The sequence below is a fragment of the Amphiura filiformis genome, chromosome 6, assembly GCF_039555335.1.
Source record: "Amphiura filiformis chromosome 6, Afil_fr2py, whole genome shotgun sequence".
In the NCBI taxonomy this organism is placed as follows: domain Eukaryota; kingdom Metazoa; phylum Echinodermata; class Ophiuroidea; order Amphilepidida; family Amphiuridae; genus Amphiura; species Amphiura filiformis.
The window spans coordinates 43,040,983-43,066,343 of record NC_092633.1 but is presented as its reverse complement, the minus strand read 5'-3'; the positions used below and the strand labels follow the sequence as shown (position 1 = coordinate 43,066,343).

At 38.1% G+C, this 25,361-nt stretch overlaps 1 protein-coding gene and 1 long non-coding RNA gene across 3 annotated transcripts in view; one reads left to right on the top strand and one right to left on the bottom strand.

The window, feature by feature from the left end:
- Positions 1-647: 647 nt before the first annotated feature.
- LOC140155453 (uncharacterized) lies at positions 648-7,574 on the bottom strand. The gene is made up of 2 exons (XR_011859385.1): positions 7,495-7,574; positions 648-3,891 (listed from the first exon to the last, which is right to left on the bottom strand). It is a non-coding gene; the product is annotated as an uncharacterized lncRNA (long non-coding RNA).
- A 278-nt stretch (positions 7,575-7,852) lies between these two features.
- The window catches only part of LOC140155451 (angio-associated migratory cell protein-like), a 53,473-nt gene continuing 35,964 nt past the window's right edge, over positions 7,853-25,361 (top strand). Inside the window, exons 1-8 of one of the 2 annotated variants that reach the window (XM_072178310.1) lie at positions 7,853-7,963; positions 13,676-13,829; positions 14,786-14,923; positions 15,853-15,972; positions 18,329-18,468; positions 20,228-20,372; positions 21,081-21,164; positions 25,073-25,188. In XM_072178310.1, the coding sequence (XP_072034411.1) occupies positions 13,715-13,829; positions 14,786-14,923; positions 15,853-15,972; positions 18,329-18,468; positions 20,228-20,372; positions 21,081-21,164; positions 25,073-25,188 (858 nt within the window). In that variant the 5' untranslated portion in view covers positions 7,853-7,963; positions 13,676-13,714. Of the gene's footprint in view, positions 7,991-13,675; positions 13,830-14,785; positions 14,924-15,852; positions 15,973-18,328; positions 18,469-20,227; positions 20,373-21,080; positions 21,165-25,072; positions 25,189-25,361 lie in introns of both variants that reach the window. The other variant, XM_072178309.1, reaches the window with a different exon arrangement.

Below are 25,361 nucleotides of genomic sequence, written 5' to 3'. Positions count from 1 at the left end.
TGCACATGATTCAATGAAAGAAACTGATTCTTGCAATAAATGTTATGAGAATCATTATGAGAATCAATTCTTTGATTCCTGTCGAATCTGAGGCCACAAAGCTTTCTATTAAACTCTCAGTTGGCCAGTGGCCGCATGTGAAAAATACTCAAAGCATAAAATATTTTTGAGTAATTGTGTCATGAAACTTGTACAACCTTTGTTGAATCAACATGTCATATAAGTTAGATTAGGTTATAAATCTTTTCAACTGGACTTACTTTTTTTGTTGACTACAGTATCACATCATATCTCTGACGCTTCATCAGGCCTACATGTAGTGATGTGAATTGGCTCGGTGTTATTGACCGGTGACATCACGGTGGTAGAAGTGACGTCGTCACACTGGAGTCGACAAGGAATACTCTAGTCAACAAAAACAGTTGAAAAGATTTATAACCTAATCTACATGTAACTTTATTTAACTACATGGATGATTGAGAATATTCATAGATATATAACATGTCATATTAAGGAAAATGTGGTAGGCCTAAAGAAATACACAGACAGCTAGACGTGTCATATTCCAAATATTAACATATTTGTTTATTTTAAAATGAAAATACAGCGACTCGCCTGTGATATGTTTAATATATCCACAGTTGGACAAATATATCTTTTGATTTATCTGGTTTCTTGATATTAAAAACTTGTTACAATTGCCATGATCAAGGGCTTGTTTGATATTGCTGTATACTATAAAGATCGAATGTAAGTTCATAGATCATTCGTGCTGGTATTCCGGTAATAAACAATTTCCAAAAGTTTAAACTGACTTTCAGCACAAAAATTCACTAACCTTGAATTTTTGATGTATGACACACATCTTCATCAGAAGAAGTCCTAAGATATTGTGATGGACTTGCCCTTTTGTTGATCATTGGCAACTTTTGGTCGAATGAGGGTGTTGTACAATGTATAAGGTTTGCAATTCCAGTCCTTGATCATCCTTTCTAGCTCCGGATTTAGTGATTCCAGTCCTTTGTACTACAAAGATTTAACCTATAGCATCAGCTTACATACTAGGATTTTGTCAAACATATCTTAATAAAACAGTTTTTCTTTACACATGTGTCCCAGTTTGACTGATTGAAGTGTACTTCCTGAACAGAGATGGACACAAACTTTCACCACACTAACAAATCCAGGTTTTAGTGTAAGAAAGCCTATCTGCAATAGCTGCCATAGACAATCTGCATTCTAGTTTGTACCCATATTACACCTGGCAGCTATTGCAGATAGGACTTCCTTGCGCTATACCCTTGGTATTACCAGCAACAATTATGTCAATATCAAACAGAGAGAAGTCGACTTGATTTTGAGTAAGAATTGGTCATTGTTTAGAAACTTGTTCTGCAATTTTCAGAACTTAGGGTTGATATTCTTTTGCACAGTAAAACTTTGTTCCATATAGAGGGTTTGCTGAATCGGGGTGTCACTCCCATTGTGGCCTGTACACCATCCGCGATAATCAACTTTTGAAATGCACCCTTAAGGATTTAACCCTTGACTAAAATGATACACTAAACAGGTAACATGGGCCTGTTTTCACATCCTAAACAGGGATTTTATTCCGTGCATCAAATTTCATACCCTAAATTTTATTTCCTTGTAATAGCAATTGCAATTTTGCTACGTACCCTTTTTCCAATTTTTCATGTTTTTGACACCCTAAACACGATATGTGCGTATCGTGCCTACCCACGAATAACTACCTTTTTACGCGTTTTTATTATCGCGGATGGTGTGCAGGCCACAATGGGAGTGTCCCCCCTGGGGCTGAATCACACGGACATACAAACAACATTTTTCTTTGAGGGGGATTATGTAACTCGTTTTCTGGATGTTTACATGTAGGCAATTTAATTTAATAGTTTGTCTCAAAACTGTTCCCAAGTTCAAAACCTAATCCGGAATGCGGGATCATTTTAAGGATTTTTGTACTTTCATTTTTTATCTGTTGGACAAGCTTTTTGACAAGAAAAGACCATCTTTCATCTCTCGAGGTTTCACTGTGGTCAAGATGAAGACTTTTACTGAGATTTAAACCATTTAGGTTATTTTCACATACTAATGGATTAAAAAAAACAGAAAAAAATTAAATTTACTCAACCCATAACGTGCAAAAAGAGGGCAATTTTTATTAATGTATGTGGGGGCTTTGAGACAAACTATTAAATTAAGATAGCCTTACAGGAACTGTGTGGTTCACAAATCAGAAAATAAAAAAATACAAGTTGAAGTTACAAAAAGAATTCTCTTTCCCAGGATATTACTTGATTTTTCAAGGTACCAAGGTACAATATACACTATCAAAAGCACACACCCATACATGTATGTACATCCTCTCATCATGCCAACCTTGTATTTGATCACACTTATAAAGTATACTAGAACCCTGTTCGGTGGAAAGAGTGAAGGTCTCCACTGTGTGTTTCTTGTTCTTTTGGGCCAGTAATTGATCTAAATAGCCAAAATTGTCTTGGGGCTTTACTCTCTGACTCCAAGACAATAAATTTGGTCCAGTTTAGATTTTCTTTGTATAATTCCCAGGTCAAGTGTATTACTAATTATTTAAAAACTCAAGTATTGAAAGATTTCCCAGGAAGATTTGGCATACTGGGACCTTCACAGTTAGCATGAACAGGGTAAGGTACTGTTGGTACAGTACTAAAATACTCGCAAAAAAATCCAGCTATGTAGCAGTTATGATAACAGATTCAATCACAGCTAGTTTTACAAGACATGGAATTGCAGATGCATGTCAAGTTTGTTCGGCTTATAATTGGCGAAAAAAATGACTCGTAACAATGTGTATTGATATAGAATAGCATGCGCACAGTTGGCGCAGCACTCAATGCTGATAGCGCATTGCATGACTGACGCACTTGTGTGAATTTACGCGAGAGTAAGTTGGAACTTTATTGATGTGTGCACAAAAACCAAATAATTTTCGCCAGTTATAAGCCGAAGAAACTTTAATCTAGTAGATAAATGTACATACGCAAAATGAATTTTGTAAAGATGGTGATTGGAAATCGGCAAACAGAAATCCAGACTAGTTTGTCATTCAGACAGTGTAGTACCTCCCTTTCCATGTAGGGTAGCTTATAAAATGAAGTTGTCAGAGCTACGATTCCACACACTTGGACATTTACACAGACACTTTTATCAGGTGAATAACAACCAGAAAGTACTAAACCTGTATAGATGTACACGTATCCCCTCTCCCATAATTATTGACATAATTGACCTGCATTCATTGATGAACCCAATGATCACAACGTCTTCTGTTACAATATCCTGGAACTGAACTCAATAGTACATGTAATAGTATCCCAAAGTGTTACTCAGTACTAGTATGATGCACAGATGTTGCTGATGACTGTAGAATTACATTTTTTCTGGTGACTTTGTATCTTGTGCCTGACACAACCAAAGTAATCAAAATATTTTGATAAAATTATCACAATTCTCCAATTTTAAATTGTACTTCTTACTACAAGCATGCCAAAGCATTGGTGCAGTATACAATGTAGCTCTTGCAACAGGTCTTTTATCTGCTTTTGAATTCACTCAGTAGTATGATGTACAGATGTTGATGACTGTAGAATTACATTTTGCTATTGATGATGGGAAGTACAAAAAGATGATGGGAAGTTTAAGGTACATATATCGGTATATCATCAAGTCTAAGTGTACACTGTACAGCAATAGATATAAAAGTTAGTTGCTGGTGGTCACCGATCATCTGCTTCCTCCAATTGTTTCAGCTTTTTTACATGTCTCTCATTGATTGACTTGTTCTTTATCCATGCAAATCCAATTATTCCAACAGAAAATATAATGCCCCTGCAAAAAAAGAAAAGAAAAGATGAATTGAATCAATTGCTTTTTATTTAGAGAATAAGCGATAGGAATTTTATTTTGCCTATCCTCTACCGTGTGATCAGAGCGACAGGCAGGTCCAATATTTTGAGTAGTGGATGCCGGCGCAGCGTATCCACTACGATAAAAATATTGACCTGCCTGTCGCTCTATCATAGGTAGAGGATAGGCAAAATAAAAATTCCTATCGCTTATTCTCATTCTTAATCAGTTAAATATTATTTTAATAACTGTAAACAAATTTTGTAAGCAAAAACTAAGCCATTACCGTCATAAAACTCCCTCATTATAAAATGAACGAAACTTGTTTACAACTTCACGTATTCTGTTGCGGCGTATTGCTAGCGGCGCTTTCGCATATTCCGCGACTAGACTACGCATCCAGCGCGATACATACGCGCACCTCTACACGCCGAAAGTTACGCATTATCAAGACGCATGATGGCGTGGGGTCGTCTACGGCCTGATAGACGGCACCCGAAATCATGTGATTGTCCAATCAGAAATGTGTCTACGAACTAGACCACTCCCACTGACTAAGAATATTAATTACATTACCCTCACAACCTACACCCATCAAATGTGTGTCATCGGCCCTTAGACCCACACATACAGGCACATATATTAGCATGTTAGTTGACATATTTACCGTTTTCTTCCATGACAGAAGTAATCCCATAATTTGGTATAGAACTTTGAAGGCATTTATGCACATTTTCGCGTGCCCACACGCAATTGTTTTAGGAAGAGGGGGCATCTTGTTTTCTTGCCCCCAGGTGCCACAACCAATAGCTACTGTCTGTCCAATTAACTTAGAGATCCGGTTTTAATTACTTATTTAAATATATGTTTTCGATAAAAGTCATGAAAGAACAGTTGTTAGTGACTTTCAGACCTAAGAAGTTTTTCTTGTTCCAAAGATATTTGGTAACATTACCACAAATCTATTGAAATTTGAGCAACCTCACGACAAATTTGAAAATGATCCGTGAATCGTTGGGTGCCATTTACCAAATACGTATTTGGATGGTTTGATTATTATACTTCGAAGGTAGAAGTCCTATAGATGTGACAGTCAAATAAGGAAAACAATTTTTCGATCAATAGAGGTTGTGCATGAAATTATTGATTGGCTCCAAAGAAAGGATTTGAAGCGGTGTCCTTCATCGTAATCATGGCGCAGTGCAGTCCATTCAATTAAATGTTGTCATCAACCTATTTGATCGAAGTGCATTTCTTACATGTGTGTGAGACGAACTGTCGCAGTAGATTGCAATCATGCTTTTGTTGAATGCATTTGAGTAGTCTGCCATATTTACGGTATGATACATCATATTCACAACCTCTATACGGTACATAGGTAGCTAATTTAGAGGTCGTTGGACAAGCAGAATAGCACCAATATGATTTTAATCGCCACCAACTGTGAAATGGACTTTCCTTTCAAAAGTTTTTTGATTATATTAGGAATAATTGTATGGTCCCGTTTTACTGTCGAAATATTGTCAAAATTGAATAAAAGGCGACATGGAGAAAAACATTAATTTTTTAAATGTTACCAAAAAAATCTTGTTAGGTCCAAGGTTCACTGGTTGCATGTCATAAGTTGGGTACAATTTCCATTACATGGTCAAAAATGACACTGGGATTGAGCAAAGGTGTAATTTAAGACTAGTAGTCATACATGTATAAAAGTGATGTTTTATAAATTTTGATGGTTGACCACATCGAATTTGCATTAATTTTCATCTTCGCGAGGGCGCTGTTCGAAATGTAAATGAGTTGTGACCTCAAGTTTTTGGATATGCATTGTATTTGTCCTATATATCGCATCAGTGACAACAAAAAGCAATTAATCTGACAAAAAATGTGAATTTAGGGGGGCTAAACTTGCCAGTATACAAAACATTACATTTTTTTTGCATATTTAATGACCCCGTGACACAACGTGCAATTACAGATTTTTTTTTTTACTTGTTGACAAATTGGGCATGCAATTAGTGTGTATACAAGGTTTCAGACCTCTCTCTCTTTTTATTAGGAAGGTACAGGCTCCCAAAGATGAAATTTATTCAAAGGGCAACTTTTGGGTCCAAATTTAGATCCCCTATACTCTAACTTATTATGGCTACCATAGAAAATCTGTATATATTGAAAATGAAATGGAAATAAAACTACTCATCTAATCATTTATTTTCAATATTGTGGCCAATTTGACTTTCAAGCCTTCCGAATTCGGCACATTTGCACTACATGCAATCATAAGAAAATGGTCAACTTTGGGCTTGTCGTTTTATATGAAGTCAACCTATACAATTACTGCGACTTAGCAAAGTTGTAATTTAAGACTAGTAGTTATATAAAAGTGATGTTTTATAAATTTTGAAGGTGGACCACATCGACTTTGGGCCCCCTGAAAATGTTGAATTTGCAATAAATTTCATCTTCGTGAGGGCGCTGTTCAAAATGTAAATGAGTTGTGACCTCAATATTTTGGATATGCATTGCATTTATCCTATATATAGCATCAGTGATAACAAAAAGTAATTAGTCTGACAAAAAATGTGAATTTAGGGGGGCTAAACTTGCCAGTTTACAAAACATTACATTTCTTCTATTGCATATATTTAATTAGGTAACCCAGGCAAACCTTAGTTAACACATTTGCTAGTCAGCCAAATTCGCCGACAATGTCAATGCATTTTTTATACATAGAAATTTAAAACAAGTGCCCGAAGAAAGAAACCTACATAAATATGTTTTCTATACTTCACTTGACCCAAATATGTGATTTTTTATGGTGATAAGTCACCCGCACATGGAATTTTAGAGGGATTTGGATAGCAGTTCCATTAAAAAAAGCTGCTATCATAATGAGACTTAAGATCTAGAAACACCCCCGAAATGCCGTTTTGGGGAATTTTGCTAGCTGAAACTTTTTGATCAAAGTTAATCTTTGACAAGATGTAACTTTGCTACGGAAAGTGCTATGAAAAAATGGTTTTCAGTTTTGGCTTTGTTTACTCAAGGGCTTTAATTTGATATATGAAATGATGCAGTTTGATGGCAAATTTGAATTCACCTAGTATACCTAATTTAATGACCCTGTGACACAACCCGCAATTACAGAATTTTTTTTATTTTTTGACAAATTGGGCATGCAGTTAGTGTGTATACAAAGTTTCAGACCTCTCTCTCTTTTTATAAAGAAGGCACAGACTCCCAAAGATGAAATTTATTTAAAGGGCAACTTTTGGGTCCAAATTTAGACCCCACCGCACTACTCCCACTTTAAATGGCTGCAACAGAAAATCCGTAAGAGCTACAGACCTCAAATTTGCAAGTTTTTAATATTTTTACATGTACAACATACGACTAAAATGTAAAGCAAATCTGAGGGGGTCAGGTGGGGCGCCTCCTTGATTTCATATGGAATGACCCTTATAAATTTAATATTAAAAAATAATATCATTTAATATCAAAACAAAGTTTGACAAAGTCAAAGCAGTCGAAGCAGAAGTAATGAGAAGTTGCATGCTTGTCTTGCATCTTGAGACTTAAACTTACCAGCTAGCAAATACTTTGTGCACATGCGAATATCTTCTTGCCAATGCCATGCTCAACTTTTCCCTGCCCTGGCTTAAAGAAAGCTTACCAAACAAACCAGCAGTTACCAAACCTAATTGATAGACTACGAGCTTTCATTTGGAGGTCAAATTATTGAAAGCATGTGTTACAAACTACAAACTCAAAACGTAAATTTGAGTAGATTTTTAGCAACATTTTTTCACACTCAAATACTCATTTTAAGTCAAATATAAATTGATTGTAGTTTCGTTATGAAGAAAAATCTGTTTGTTTCTTTTCAATGCAAAAAATATACACCATTGCACTCGGCTATATTTTAAGAAACATGTACTGCACGGTAGATTTGTACTAACACCGGTCACAGTATGAAAAGGTCAGAGTGTGATTTCCATGCAATTTCGCAAGCACATGTCATCAGTGCAAACATCATTTCCAGCGTGATTGAAACGTGAGTTCCAAAGATTTTGACTGTAACGTGAGTACCATAGCTAGGCATAAATTTCAAATTGAAATATTTTGAGGACAAGCAAAACTTTTGGTTGTCATGATAATGTAGGCAGGCTAGGTAGTCCCAGTGCCGTGCTATTAGTATTATACCTGATCTCATGTACCAATACCTTCATGACCTTGTGTATTGGCAGGGCTCGAAATAAGGGGAGCCCAAGGGCCCTCGGCCCCCGAAAATCAGTGAGGGCCCACAAAAGACTCATCCGGCGGGCCCAAATGGCCCGCAAAATTTTGTGACAATTTGCTCACTTTTTGTGGGGTTCATAGGTTAAAACCAAGCAATGGCCCAAATTCGGGCCCTCAAACATTTAAGATCAAGGGCCCAAATGGCCCTCAGAAATTTTGGCTTATTTCGAGGCCTGTGTATTGGTACTACCCTGTGTAAAGATAGTCACTTGTGCTGAGCATGAAATTGGTCACTTATCGCTCACTGTTCAAAATGTGACATCTACACCAATTACAGTCCCCGAAACTGTCTACTTTTTAGCCGACCTCAATTCCGAAACATTTAGTGATAGTTAAAAATGCGATTTGGTTACCTTTGGACGAATTTTTCGAAATCTCCGCGGAGTCTCCGTGTCTGAAATTCCCCGGTACAAACATCGAAAATGTCGCAATTCTCAGTTCTCGGTGATGATACTATATCCGCATCGCTGTTTTCATACATGAATATGCATATCTCTGACCCCTGTAAGGTCAAAAACGTGGCGTTGATTTCAACCAATCCGATCCACCGTTTAATAAGCAGCTAGATACTGACGTCATATCTGAGGTGACCAGGAGGCAGGAGCTACCATTTTGGTAAACTGAACTCGAGTCGTGCGTTCTTTTGGTTCACATAAATCGAACAAAATTTTCAATAACGGGTAATAGTATGATTTCAATTTTTTATTAATGAAGTTACTTGTAGTTTTGAGGAATGACAAAGTTGTTTTTGGAAACTTCGTGAAGAGATTTGCTTGTTTGAGTGATAGTAGGATACGGGATGTAGGCTAGTCCTCTGTGTTTGACCGGCTCCGGCGTCTCAATTCACAGCGTCTCAATTGCATTTACCTGCTTACCAGACAGCAATACTGCGTATTGCTGTATGGAACCAGATATATTGGTACATGATTCGGCGGGTATACTTCAGCAATAGCGAATAAGTGGTCGTTTTTTACTCTTTTCAAAACGTCACATGTACACCAAATACAGCCCCCGAAATGGTCTACTTTTACTTAGCGTGCCTTAACTCCGAAACAGTTTAGTCAAAGTTAAAAATGCGATCCCCAACCCTTTGCTTACCTTGGACGAATTTGCAGTATTTTCCGCTAGCTCCGTGTTGGAAAATGTCCGGTACTTGCCGGTACAAACATAGAAATGGCCACATTTGCTTCAGTCCTGGTATGAATATTTCTTCCGTAATCCAATGGTTCCAACGTGGGCATCACGATGATAGTCTCCTACACAACCAGATTGTGTCGGCCTGGCGCTTCGTCGATCCTAAAAGTGAGGACAGCGTGAGCTCTTACCTGCGTAAAAGTCTGTTCGACAAAGGCAATAAGGATGATTGACAGCGCCGTTCATTGGGCGAACCATTACGGCATGACAGCAGACAGGTTGCGCTGTTCTCTGACCTTGACTGCTCGTCACGTAGACATACCGTGACCTGGGTACACGTACAAAGCTGGGGGGATGCGACTGCGGCCGCCCTTTTGACACGCGGTATCTCCTCTTCAGAAAAATTACTTTTGGTGACGTTTTATATCAAACAATTTTCGATAACGGGTTTCTACTAGGATTTCAATTTTTTATTAATGAAGGTGCATGTAGTTTTGAGGAATAACACGGGATGTTTCGAGTTTTATTTCAACTGGTGGTGTAGGAAGGTGAGTGAATTCGTGAATGAGGCCGGGATTGAGGTTTCGTTGCTTCAGCGATCCGATAGTAGGATACTGAAACGTAGGCTAAAATGTCTAATGACGCCATGTTTACATGAAAACATTAGCTGTTGCGAGGTCAGTGTCGTTGAATTCGTTACGTAAATTCCTTTCAGGATATTCTGATTTCACTTATTTATGATGTGTACGAAAATTCACCATATAAACTCAAAAATGTGAATGCAAGCTGTTATTGCTGACAATAGAAACATTGTTGCAAAGTCATTAAAAACAGGTATGTATTACAGACGTTCTTTGGCCGAAACGAGATACAGGCCAGTTAGGCAGTCTATATTAGTATTACGCTGACTTTTGTATTCGGCGAGGAGGACGATTTCGACCTCCTGGTTTGTTTACAAACAGAGAGGTACTAGGTTAGTCCGAATAATCAGACCCAGAACAAAATATTAATTTCTGACATGATCGTGTACTGGGTCTGAACTGTTTCCATATGAAATCTTGATGGCAAATTGGACAATAGAAGCACATGGTTCTACGTGACAGCTTTTTAATCCCTATTCAGGTTACGTGAATCACGCTATTGTGGACCATCCTTCTGTTACTTGAGTGTTTGGACAAGCGGAACGGTTTTTTGTCTACCTCTCTGTTTGTAAACAAAGCAGGAGGTCGAAAACTTCCTCCTCGCCGAATACGAAAGTCAGCGTAATAGTACGGCACTGGGCCTAGGTATGCTACAGGGGTAGAAATAAGGGACCATTTCCTGATAGCCATCCGGGCTATCAAGCCATTTTTTCTGATAGCCCTGAAGGAAATTCAATAGCCCTGAAAAAAGACATTGTTTTTGCACAATTCAAACCAATCGTTTGTTCAATTATTCAGTTATTAGTGAGTAACCCTTACCCCCCATAATCAGGGGTAGCACTAGGTTTTTCTCAGAACCCCTGAACCCCCTGAAAGTTAAAAATATGCGCTCAAATCCTAAAATGAAGGGTTCTTAATCTCGAATCTGTCAAGTATTGAATGTACCGTTTGAATTAATTGGTATCAGATTTTGTGATTTTGGTTACAATGATGTGTTACCGGTATAGATTCATGGTATAAATAGTTCAAGCCCGGCAAAAAATGTGATCTCGCTTCTCACGCCACGATTCTCGCCTGTAACCAACTATCTCGCTTTTTAAGAAAGTTCCCAAGCAGTTTACTTACTATAAGTGTTCTTTATGCCATAAAAGTTCGCCGAATTCCACAAAATGCAGTAAACTTCGGCAAAGTGCAGAATTCACCACCATTGGCACCACATGGAACCCATGCATTTCTCAATAAAAATGACATTTCATTGCAAATGAGTTCAAGTTTAGGCCAAATATTATGATATTTATTGAATTACTGGAGAATGATGACTAAAACATAATTCAAGGGCAACTTTTTGTCATTTTTTTCTTCTACGGACCGATCATTGTGTTGTATTTCACCGATGTCATATCTCTACACACCACCCACAAAGCATTTCTTTCCGATCCCTAGAATTAGAAAATTTTCCAACTCATGTACATGTCATCATTCAGCACTGCAATAACTTAGCAGCAGTGGTTCTAGACAATATCGCAATCTGTGTAATTATGCATGTATTATTTCTATTTTTAAATTATGTTACAATGCTACGGTGACTTCACTTCAACAAATGTCGTTACATTGCATTTTATGTTACCGGTACATAATTTCTGGACAGGCCGTAAATATTGGAGATCGAAGCTTTTATTTTTCTTTCACATGTTTTCATTTTTCTGCGCGCGATGAAAACCCCTGTAGCCCGACGGGCTACATGGAGATAAAACCCAATAGCCCGACAGAAAACCTAATAGCCATGGCTATCGGGCTATCGCTTATTTCGACCCCTGATGCTAGGTGAATTCAAATTTGCCATCAAACTGCATCATTTTACATATCAAATTAAAGCCCTTAAGAAAGCCAAAACTGAAAACATTTTTGTCATAGCACTTTCCGTAACAAAGTTACATCTTGTCAAAGATTGACTTGAATCATCAAAAAGATTCTGCTAGCAAAATTCCCCAAAACAGCATTTCGGGGGTGTTTCTAGATCTTAGTCTCATTATGATAGCAGCTTTTTTAATGGAACTGCTATCAAAATCCTCTAAAATTCCATGTGCGATTGTCTTATCACCATAAAAAATCATATATTTGGGTCAAGTGAAGTATAGAAAACATGTAGGTTTCCTTGACCAGCCTGTTCTTTTAAATTTCTATGTAAAATATGTATTGAGTTCTAGGCGTGCGAATTTGGTTGACTAGCAAATGTGTTAACTAAGGTTTGCCTGGCATACCTAATGTAGGTATGCTAGGTGAATTCAAATTTGCCATCAAACTGCATCATTTTACATATCAAATTAAAGCCCTTGAGTAAAGAAAGCCAAAACTGAAAACATTTTTGTCATAGCACTTTCCGTAACAAAGTTACATCTTGTCAAAGATTGACTTTCATCAACACTGATCAAAAAGATTCTGCTAGCAAAATTCTCCAAAACAGGGGTGTTTCTAGATCTTAGTCTCATGGCGATAGCAGCTTTTTTAATGGAACTGCTATCAAAATCCTCTAAAATTCCATGTGCGAGTGGCTCATCACCATAAAAAAATCATATATTTGGGTCAAGTGAAGTATAGAAAACATATTTATGTAGGTTTCCTTCACCGACCTGTTCTCGAAAAAAATTCAAATTTCTATGTAAATATGCATTATGTTTGGGCCCCGGGCTAGGCGAATTTCACTGAGTAGCAAATGTGTTAACTAAGGTTTGCCTGGGATACCTACAGGCTACATCATGCCATGCGTGGCATGACATGATCATGATGGGAGTGGAGTGGTAAGCGATGTCTTCCAACCATCGGATCCAGAATGAATATTTGGGTTAGGGTTAGCAGACAGGCCTTTATTTTTAAGGAGCGTGATCATGCAGGTGCTCCTACCGCGCACCTCAAAGCATAGTCGGAAGCGTTAATAACAGCGCTCCGTATTCATGTTATTATTAGTTTGGAATTTGTTTGAAGAGATAATTTCAGATGAAATGTCAAAAATAAATACTCCAAGAACTGTATCACATTCAGTCACTCTGAATACCGATCTGTGAAAGAGTGTGCTAGTAAAGGCTCTGTGAACGAAATAGCGCGACAATCGACTTGGGACCCAAATCATATCGGGTCATCTCATTATCGTTCTGAAAATACAAGTGCGAAGTTTGTTAACTCCATTAGAACGATACGCAGTGCTCAGAGGCATGGTTTGGGGATCGCACATCCGAGCATTTTCTTTTCAATTTGCGAGCGTGTTTTGAAGATCGGTCAATGTAATAATGGCTGGCAGTAAACATTGTTAAAACAAGTGAGATTTAAACTTAAAAAGGACTGATTGTCATGATTGTTGGTGATGTTAAACCACCGGTACGTAACATTATCGCCTGTCTGTTGGATTCTATTGACTATTTAATAGCCACTGAGTGAATTCACTTGGCAAACCAAATATTTTAGCACCTTTCATCATGTTCATCAAATTGAGCTCCTCGAAAATCGCAGGAGAGTGATTTTGAGGAGTGTGATTGATGAAGCTCCACCAAATTCTAAACGTGAAGGCCTGGGTTAGGAAATCATTCTTGATCCGATAATTTGAATACATCGCTTTCCTGATGGAGTAATTAGTGAGAATATAATGAGAGCTTGTGAAACAGATTAATTGCTTGCCAACTGTGTTAATATTTTTGTAGGAATTGTATCAAATAGCCTGACGACAACCAAGAGGGTAAATGGATTCCAGAAATGGTGGAGGCAATGATCCGGTGCTGCCAGAGGAATATGATGAAGGTGATGAAGTCCTTGAAGTCATAGACCTGGATGATCAAGATGACCAAGATCCAAATGGTGAGTGAGTGAACTCAAAGAGGGATCAACAAAAACAAGCTGCCAGATATTTTCTCAAAATATCAAGAGCTATTTCAAGAGCCTGTGGGCCAATACTAGGCTTGTTTGTACCGGTACTCATTTTAATGCATATTTCATGCTGATTCCAAATATGGTCATGATAATGTACAATTCTGAAATTTTTTAATTAAAAAAACATCAACAATTGAAACTTGTTGATTCCTAATGAAGGCTGAAAAGTACATAGATAATCTGTACATGCACAGGAAATATCACATGCATAGAGACAGATGTTATTGCTGCATGTGTGCGCACATCGTAAATGGAGCATTGATTGTATTATCATGAATGTATTTAATCACTCTCTTTGGCAATTGAAGTCCACGGCCTGAATATTTGGAATTGATTTAATTAGCACTTTTAATTTCAAGTAAAGTTACTGTTCATGTGATTGCTTTTTTTCAGAGAAAACAAATATATATGTTGGTTTACATTTTACAATTTTTGGCCCCCACATAAATGTGGGGCTTATGTTATCATCCAAATGGTTGCCTGGTTGTTTCTTTCTTTGTTTCTTTCTTTGTTTGTATGTTTCTTTGTTTGGCTGTCCGGGCGGAAGCAAATTCTTTAATCCACTCTGCAGCTCCAACGCAATCACCGATTAATTTCAAACTTGGTACGGTGATAGGATATGATAGTGTGATGTGCTGTATAATTTTGTGTCATTTTATTTGCATATTTATGCATATTAATGAGCTCATTTGCATATTTTACCTACATTTTTCATTAATCCACTCTGCAGCTTAAAAGTAATCATCGATCAACTTCAAACTTGGTACGGTGATAGGATATGATGGTGTGATGGGGCCACCTTAATTACGAACCGCGTAATTCTAGTTTTATTTTATCATCAATATTATTTTTTGTCGACATAATATATCTATTTTTACTATCAGATGACAATGTTGCGAATGAAATCGGAGATATGGACCTAGAGAACTATGAAGAATATGATGAGAGTGAAGGTGGTGAGATGGAAGGGGCTGAAAGTGATATACCAGATGATGCAGAGGCCTGGTTTACAGAGCACACAGGTGAGCAATAGGTAGCCATAGGCTTCAACATAAAAAGTCCCAAGTTTTGAGATATTTTCTCAAAATACCAAGAGCTATCTCAAGAAAAGGCTTGTTTGTACTCATTTTAATGCATTTTTCATGCTGATTCCAAATATTGTCATGAAGATTTACAATTCTGAAATTTTTAAAGAAATTCTGAAACTTGACGTCTGCTGTTGCAGTTGACCCCCGCGTGGAGAGAGTTAACAGTTGCAGCAACAGGAGTATTTTGCCAGCAGGGAAACCTGAAATCAATTTTTTGTACAAAAAAGTTGGATTTCCGTTGATTTTTGGTTCTGAATTTTTTTTTTGGGGGAGGGCAAAGCTCAAGTTTGTCCCCATGCCTCGAGTCCCTTGTGCTGCTGCTGGTCTTAAACCATTTATCCATGGTGGATACTGATATTGGACTCTGTCACTTTTGCCGGCCATCAACAATGATCTGCTGACACTTGGGTGGTCATGTGACCTGAGGATTGTAAACATCACTATGTTGAATGAAGATGCTGTGATGGTGTCGCAAGCTTCGTTGCTGCCAACCAAGACTCTGAAAAAGGTAACTTTTTAAAAACAAACATTTATCCAGGGTTCAAATCTGGTAGTAAACTATAAGTTCTGTGTTAATCATGTTACTTTACCCTGTTTTGTTGACATTATTTTAACATAATATTTGCATGTCAACCTCTTCTACAGCTCCCCTCATATCGCTGATCAAACACCTGTGCATGAAATAGCGGTGGCGTGAGCCCACATTGTGTGACAGCAATTTTAGTAATTGTATGTAATTTATAAATGAACAGTCAGGTGTGAGCCAACTGAGCTGAGTAGGTAACTTGTACATATGTAAAGTTGTGATGTGGATCAGACTGGATATGTTGTCTTATGTGACTGGTTTTATTGTCATTATACAGGTTCTGTGTTTTGTTGTGATGTGGATCAGACTGGATCTGGGCTAGTTGTAACAGGAGGAGAAGATGACAAAGGATACATCTGGAATATTGCAGATGGTACTAAGGTATCAGAATGCACTGGTAGGTGGCAGCAAATTAACTTTTACAAGTACTGGGGCGGATCTGATGTCTCAATTTTTGACATCGCCACATAATCATGAAATTTTCACAAACAATTCCAAATGTGTTTTGTGGTGTCAAAGCAAAACTATGTTATTCTCAAATCATTGGGGCACAACAAAGTGCCCCACTGTATGTATGTTGTTTTTCAATTGAATACCTGAGTGGAAGAAGGGCCCAACTCCAATTTTTTACAAAAATGAGTTAGACCCAGCATTTTATTGCCAGCAGACTGTTCTTCCTTGTGTGTGAAAGATGAGCCAAAATCCACTCTCTAAATAGTCTTCCACGTACACTTAATCATGGTTTTCATGGAAGAAAGGCCCAACTCCATGGAGTTGGGCCCTTCTTCCACAAATATTAGAATTTTGGTCATCCATTAAATCTGCTTTTCACTACAACAAACTTACTTGCTAGCATATTACATGCTTCTACTTGAGCAATTAAAGGATAATTATCAAATTTCTGTAGCTATTTATAACACTCTTGCTTACGGAACTGGCACTTACAGTATATTAGTGGAAGAAGGGCCCAACTCCAGCTCGTATTAAGACCTGTACCGTTGCTATGGAAACATCATATATAATTTCAAATGTATGTAATATTGTATGTTCATGTCTTAAAGGTCCCCTGAAGATGAAAACATTCTGTCTATTAAACTTTTTTTCTTAATATCTCAAAAACAGTTTTGATGGAGTTGGGCCCTTCTTCCACTCAGGTATTCAATTTGTAACTGCTAACTGGCAACATCGAACAAGCTGTCAGGTTTGCAGTTTCGCCAGCCTCGTACGTCACTTGCTGCGTGTCCTATACCGCCTGACAAGTACCATAGTTTATCCTAAAGTGGTGTCTGTTCTTGAATTTTGACCCTCTCAGTCATAATTGACACCTGAATAAGTGCAATAATTGGGACATTTAAATGAAATATGAGTCAATCACAGGAAAACAATTTGAATGCAATGCCTTGCAATGTCTGTAACATTTGTTCTACACTTATTGGAATAGATGCATTTTCTACAATGTATAGTATGTATTGCACGCTTTAATATACACTTATATGTCCAATATTTTGTTTGTGGCAAATAATTATTCAAAAAATATTGTCCTGATTGAAACCTCATCATCTTGGCTAATGGTTTCCTCAAAATGATTAATTTGGTCCATTGCAAGAATTTCTTATCTCATTTCCAGAGTGCTATATACAGTGGAAACTCGTTAATACGAGATCGCTTAATGCGAGAAACCGCTTACTACGAACAGAAACTTGTGGTCCCGATTTTCCCCTATTATTTACTGTACAAAATAAACTGTTTAATACGAGGTAAATAACACGAAATCCGCATAATACGAGCACTTGCTGTCAGTCAAAGCTTTTGTTTTCTACTGTTTTTATGATGGATAAAACGAGCTAATTTCCCAAGGTTAATTTATGATGTAAATCTTGTGAGAAGTTGACAAAATACTCGCTCGAGACATCACTTTAGCGGCAAATGAGGATTCCCTTTCCTATTTTTAGATGTTATAAAATCAAGTCATGACGAAATTTGCCATATAAGGCCCATTATTGCTGACGACATATCAGACTAACCAATCGCAAACGCAGAAGTCCACGCTTGGATTGAAAGTGGGAAACCCTTCAAGGCATGTTTACTAGCTGCTGGAAGTAGGGGAAATCCCGATATCGCCGTATAATTGTTTAATTTGTTTACGATAATCAGGTTGAGAAAATCATCTGAATTTCATCAGAAAGCTGTGAGAAAATGCCTCTTACCAAAAATCAAAAACAATTATTACCCTATCATACCGATTGAGGGAATTTCTAACTGTGACATTGCTCGGAGGCTGCACATCTAGTATAAAATAATGAAGACGGCTATGTAGACTCGACCAGTGAAGTTTTGCTTGTACAGCCCACTGAGCCGACTTTAGGCTTAAACACATGCAGTCTTCCGACACATATTTTGTACCTGACTTTTAAAAGCGAACTCCGCTTAATATCTGAGCTAAACATGCCGACCCAGCGATCTCGTGATAACGAGTTTCCACTGTAGTTCTTTGGAATATATACTGTCACAGAGGTAAAGTGGGTTAGTGTTATAGACCTGACGGGCTGTCCTCTTTTGGTCTATACACTAGCGCGCTTGCCTTTTAATCCCAAATGTCAGGATAACTTGCATACAATTGCTCCCTCTTTGCACTCGAGGCAGCAATCAATGTGTGTACAAATTCAGGGTTTCATCTTCCCATGTTGAAATAACTTGGTAATGCATTAATTTTTTTGTTGTTTGCTTACTTATCAAAAAATATTTCACCACAGGCCATAAGGATTCTGTGACATGTGTGTCCTTCAGTCATGATGGGACTATGGTAGCCACTGGAGACATGAGTGGGATCATTAAAGTCTGGAAACTAGACAAGATGGAGGAGGCTTGGTCCTTTGAAGGATCAGATCTGGAGGTATGTTGTAACTTGTTCTTTGTTATCAGAATTATAAACTTAGTTTTCTGGGTTGATAGGATGGGCATGGGGGGGGGGATAGATGATTAGTGCACAGCCCCTAATAATTGAGGGATAGACATTGCATTATTAATTATACATATGAAGTTTGAACATTTTCTGGTATACTATCTATTTAGGGGTACGAGTGGGTCTGAACATTTTGATGAAACAAAAAGAGGTTTTGAGAGACCTATAACTTCTTAGGTGAGGCCAGAAAGTGACCCTAGGTAGCAATTTTCAACTGTACAATGCAGGGGTCGCGCTAAGTTGCGTTCTTGCGCGCCACGCGCATTTTTTTAAGTTTGAGCGCATCTATTCATTTTTGCATACCAGTTTGGGGGTTTTCATGCGCGCAGAAAAATGAAAACATGTGAAAGAAAAATAAAAGCTTGATCTCCAATATTTACGACCTGTCCAGAAATTATGTAACATAAAATGCAATAACATAATGTTGAAGTGAAGTCGCCGTAGCATTGTAACATAATTTAAAAATAAAAATAAAATACACACCTCCAGCGTAATTTAACACAGATTGTGATATTGTATAGAATCACTGATGAGTTTTATTGCAGTACTGAATGACGACACGTCACGTGAGTTGGTAATTTCTAATTCTAGGGATCGGTAAGGAATGCTTCAAGGGTGGTGTGTAGAGATATGCCAGCGGTGAAATCTGAGGCCGTAGAAGGAAAAGGTGACAAAAATTTGCCCTTGAATTATGTTTTATAGTCAAAATACTCCAGTAATTCAATAAATATCATGATATTTGGCCTAAACTTGAACTCATTAGCAATGAAATGTCATTTTTTATTGAGTAAATCATGGCTTATTCACTCGTCACATGTGACTTGCAATGCTGTTGAATTCTGCACTTTGCCAAAGTTGAACTGCATTTTATGGAATTCGGCGAACTTTTATGGCATAAAGCAACACTTTTATAGCAAGTACACTGCGTGGGAACTTTCTTTAAAAGCCAGATAGTTGGTTAGGGAGTGATCGTTATTTTACGACAGGGGGTAATGGGCGTTTTGAGGGGGAATCCGAATTTTTTTGGGTCTTGAGCCTGAGGGGGAACACAAAATTTTTCGTTGAACCAGGAGGGGGGAACGCGAAATTTTTTGTCGATATTTTTTCCAAAGCGCCCATTACCCCCTGCCGTAAATAACGATCGGTCCCTTACATGACATTGCCTTAATAGCGAGAATCGCGGTGTGAAAGGGAGATCGCGTTTTTGCCAGGCCATAAACTATTTACACATAACCAAAATCACAAAATCTGATACTGATATATTGAAACGGGCATTCAATACTTGACTAGAGAACCCTCATTTTAGGATTTGAGCGCATATTTTTGCCACGTTCAGGGGGTTCAGGGGTTCTGAGGACCCCTGGATTTAAAACCTAGTGCTACCCCTGGTACAATGTATCTTTAAGTCAAAATATGAGTGTCCCAAAATGTGAGAGGAGAAAGGTGGGTTCTGAGTCAAATTTCGACAGGCCATATCTCCAAAACCGCTTGAAGTTGAGCAATAATATTATTGTATTAATTATGTGTTCATTATACCATTGAGGTATGTTAAAAATGATTTTTCAGCAAAATGTGAGAGAGTGACTGGCCAACCCATTTGTTGGCTGGTCAACCATTTGTTGATACCAAATCAACAAATTTAGTTGATTTGGCATGGAATGACTCATTTTTTTTTGTTTCATTTGTACAGTGGTTAATGTGGCATCACAGTGCTCCAGTGTTGCTAGGTGGTACTGCCGATGGTGATCTGTGGATGTGGAAGATCCCCAGCGGTGATTGTAAAACCATGCAAGGTCATGGATGCCAAACAACATGTGGCAAAATGTTCTCTGATGGTAAGATTACTAAGGAGCTCTTGTTTACTTACTGTCAATCCTGAAGAAAGAAACAGAGCGGAAATATCTCTGTTATTGGCATCCTTCCGAGATCCAGTATTTTATTGGTTTAGTAGTTGAGTCATAAAGGTGGATGACCTGTTTGAAGAAAGCTCATATTTTACTGAATAAATTTTAGGCCTGAGTGACTGTTCTATGGGCCAAACCGTTGGAGCAATTTAATTCTAAGTGTCTAAACAGTCTACCGTATTTCGTCAAATAGTCGCCCCCCTCAAATAAACGCCCCCCACCACTTTTTTCAACCAAGATGTTTCAAAAGTGCCGATATTTCCATGCTATCTTGTGTAGTAAGCTTACCAAGTTGCGCACATGGTCGATAATAGCGTCAATAATTGGCGAAAATCTGGATCAGAAACCCGGAAGTGAGCCAGAAGTCAGTGTTCTAGTTCATAATTCGTCATTTTAGCATGTGTTTTAGTTTACCTAATGGTTTTAACAGGAATTATCGTTCTAAAATTGACCTTGAATAAACGCCCCCCTTGGGAAAATGTAACGCCCCCGGGGGCGTTTATTTGACGAAATAAGGTATGTAAAAGATTTTTAAAAATACATATAGATGCACCTTGTACAGTCACAGAACAATCGATGACACCGATTTGAAAGAATTCATTTCATGCGTGTTAATGTGTGTGAATTTTGTTATATCAGGAAAAAGGTGCTGTGTTGGTTACGAGGATGGAGTCATCAAAGTGTGGGATTTAAAACAAACAGCCGCCACTCATTCATTTAAAGGTAAGAAAATGGGGTTGCACCATTTGATTTTCGGGGGCATAGGAGTTTTTTGAAGAAAAAAACTTTGCCCACTGGTGAGAAAAAAATGGCACCACTAATGTGTAAAAAAAAGTCACCACCCAACTCTGCATAAGATTTACATTACAATTGAAAAAACAATTGGCGGCAAAAAATTCTGCCTGACCAAAACTCCCATGCCCCGAAATCAAATGGTGTGTCCCTTATAACAACACTGGATAGGCAGGGTAATCACAAAGTGTGTATCTCGTCTCAAGTTGTGGGTAACGGTATGTTGGATTTCGCAGTGGCTGATTCAAATCAGTGCATTTATGTGGTAGTGTGGCTAATGTACAGATAAATCGCCCTTCTACGCATGTGTATGTGCCCAGCAGGATTAGGTTAGCCGTGTGTGCTTTGAATCTGCCATTATGAAATCCAACATGGCATTACTCTCAACTTGAGACTGACTATAGTATAATGATAAAATTGGATGCTTTACGCCCAATATTTATTGGTCTTGCTGTGAGTTTTAAAATCAGTTCGGGGGCAATGCTAATTCAAAGACGTCTCTGATATCAAAGACTCTTCAGTGCCGAGTCACCTGACAGTATCATAATTCAAAGACGTCTCATAAATCACATACTCCCTAATCTCAAAACCCAGCCATAAGCGATATTGTGAGCGTGAACTGGCGCAACAGGAATATTTTTGCGAGTAGGCCTAATCAGCATGATCAGGGTTGTAGCTAGCCCAAGTGCCTGCTAGCTCCTGCTAATTTTACTATCCAATTTATGAATTAAATCGTGGGCTCGGGATACACTCTTGCTAGTGAACGTGAGAAATTGGAGAATGCTAAAAAAAAAAATGTTGCTCTTTTTCATAATTGAGCTTAAATGCTGCAGAATAACTTTGCTCCCTCGACGACATTTTGCAGACTTTCAATTCTCCGGACACATCAAAACTGTTTATTGGTTATTTTCGGAGCATATATTTTTTTACAGATTTCCAACTGAGCCGCGAATTTTAGTTTTAGGCCTATATGAACACTCGTGCTCAATAACTCCTCCAATTCAGCCTAAGTTTAGGCTTTTCTGTTTTGCTTGAGGGGGGTGTGCTATAATAGGCCTATAGTCATAATATCTATGAAAGATATGCCTATAATTCCTAACAAATTTCCTGCGGACCTGACTTCTGCATGGGTATGAACCTGCTCAATTAGGCCTATATGGATAAATGCAAGTTAGCCTTTTCTTTTTTTGACGGAGAAGGGTGCCTGAGGGGGATGTGCTCCCTCAGAAGTTGGAGAATTATTTTCAAAAAGTTATGAAAGGCACAATAAAGTCATTTGGTGTAAAAGTTTACACTTATTATTCGTATTATTTTGGGCATATAACAGATTTCAACGGACCCGACTTGTGAGGGGGATATTATCCTCAAACTAAAAGCCAATTGGTGCATCATTTTGCATTAGGCCCCTATTATTACTTATTTTTCCGACCATCATGATTAAGCATAGCCTATAGGCCATATAACCATGTCATGCATAATATGTATTTGAGAATGGATTTCCAGTGGATGCGACTTCCGTGTCACAAATTTCAAGCATGAACATAATTATGATGCTTGCAATGACTCAGAACGATACTCTTCCTCGTTTCTTCTTGTTTTCTTCCTTGTTTTCTTTCCACTTTCCCCCCTTCGTTTGCCTAAAATCCCGGATATTGAAATGAGCCTGGGTGGCTGTGGCAAAACAAAAGTTTCAACCATGCAGTTTTGCTAATATTTTGTCCTGATTTTTGTAACATTTTCGTCCCGGTATTGGCAATTATTTTATATATGTTTTCAGTTGTCGGGATATTTCTTTCAATTTTTGGGAAATCAGACCGAAAAAGTAGAACCTTTTCCTTTTCCCTCCCTTTTCCGCCCTTCAATTTTTTAGGGGCACTATACTGCCCACTGGCTATGTCCAGGCCCGTGCATGAGAGTGGGGCCGTGCGGTGGGGCAAAAGTCCTCAAAAAATCCTAATTTATGACCGTGGCGAGCAAAAAAATATGTTTTTATGCTTTTTAGTCAAAAAAGGTCCAAAGTTTGTGAAGAAGGTCCACTTTTTACAAAATCGCCCCCTGGAAAAAAAAGAACCACTTTTTCAAAATCAGCACCCCCTAAAAAAACGGGCCTGGCTATGCCACTGCTCTGTCACTCCCCTTCCTCTCCCTCCCTCTCCCTTCTCTCTTTCTGTCTCTGTCTCCCTCATTTTTTTTAAGACCCGGGGCTGCAGGCCCCAAAGCCCCACTCCATGGGCAGTGGGCACGCGCCTGGTTTACCGTAATTTGTTGATCTATTTTGAGCCACCTAATCATAACATAACCCTACCCCTATCAATAAAATACAAGTGTCCATATTTCTCCAATTCGTCCCATGCACGCGTGTGCAAGAGTCAGGCCACGAGGTTAGGCCTGAACGTTTCCGTGAGGGGCCTACCATTTTTCAAGTCATTTTTGAATATATTTTTGAAAAGTTGCCGCAACAATGCGTGCCAAAAATCGCTCCCCTCCCCTCGTTGACTGGCCAAAAATTCATTGTTCCCTCCTTTTTTTGCCTTGCCAAAATATTCACTCCCCCCATGACTTTTGTTACTTCAAAACGTTGGATATGGCTTGATTTTGCCAATCTAAGTGTTTTCTGGGACCATTTGTCAGAATTTGCACAGATAGATATGATGTTTGCACAGGCAGATATTTGCTAAATATAGGAAAGCATATTCCGATACAGTCACCTTCTTTCCGATGTGCTGCATTTAGTGCCAAACTGTAAAAAAAAGCACGACGTATGTGATATCGCAGACCCCCGTATGTGAAATCACTGACCCGTCTTTGATATCAGAGACGTCTTTGAATTAGCAGTGCCCCCGAACTGAAATATTGGACTCGACTACGTCTTGTCCAATATTTTAAAACTCATAGCTCGACCAATAAATATGGGCTCAATTGATCCAATTTTATATCAATATTGGATAGGCAAAACACAAAATCCTATTTTTTATTCTCTAATTACAGATAAATTTTATTATCTAATTACAGATAACTCTCAGTCATTAAGGACTTAAGTATATTTCTCCTATCTTCTTATATACTTATTAAATCTTGATGAAGCCCAAGAACTTGCAAATATATATCTTATAAGGGGCCTCTTAACCTTAACCCTCTCTGGAACTGTAACCCTAATTTCAAATCCTAACCCCAAAACATTTCTAGCACTAATCCAAAGTCCTAACCCTAATACCCTATTTTGTAACCCCTTCGGCAAGCATGCTCCTTTCATCGGCTGCCGAATTTGGCACCTTTCTTGGTGTAGAGACTTAAGTTCTGACCCCAGGCAGCTTGGGTAGCCATGAATTATGTTAACACTTGCTCTATTAATGACTGAAATTCTTTACTGAACATGTTCATCAGGACTGTTATTGAAAATAGAGACAAATTTCATAGTTCTAGTCCAATTAAATCCTTCACAACAACATCAGACTTGAGGAAAAAATCTGACAGATTTCGAAATGTCCACAGTAAGTGCCGTTTTAATTAGACAAGAACTATGAAATTTGTCTCTATTAACACCCTGAGCACTACCTGCCGATCTAACATTGCCTCTGAATGGTCGATTACGTGATATTTGCACTTAAATCACCAATCAGAATGGAGCTTTGCAAATTATTCATCCCAATTTTTTTGTGTGGTGAAATTATTTTAAAAATGTTGCTGATTGGTCCAATTGATAATGAAAACTTCTTTTTGACCAATAGGCAGGTAGTTCTCATGCATGGGGTTAAGAACAGCAATTAATGACCTGGTTGGGTCCTATAGTGGGATATGGTAGTCCCCATTTGATTGACTGCAGCTTTCGCTATTTACAGATAATTCTGGGCACAGTGGAGGCATCACATCTATTGACTGCCATGAAGATAATATACTAGCGCTATCAGGATCAGTAGATGGAACAGCCAAGTTACTCAATACCAATAGTGGCAAGGTATGTAAATGATGCATCAATATACAAATATTGACTGCTATGAGGGGCATGGTTAAAATTATAGGCCATGGTGATCTCAAAACCATCATAGCATGGTTTTGAGATCACCATGGGCCTATAATGTTAACCATGACCCAAATAAAGCAGTCAATATTTGTTTTATATACCTCATT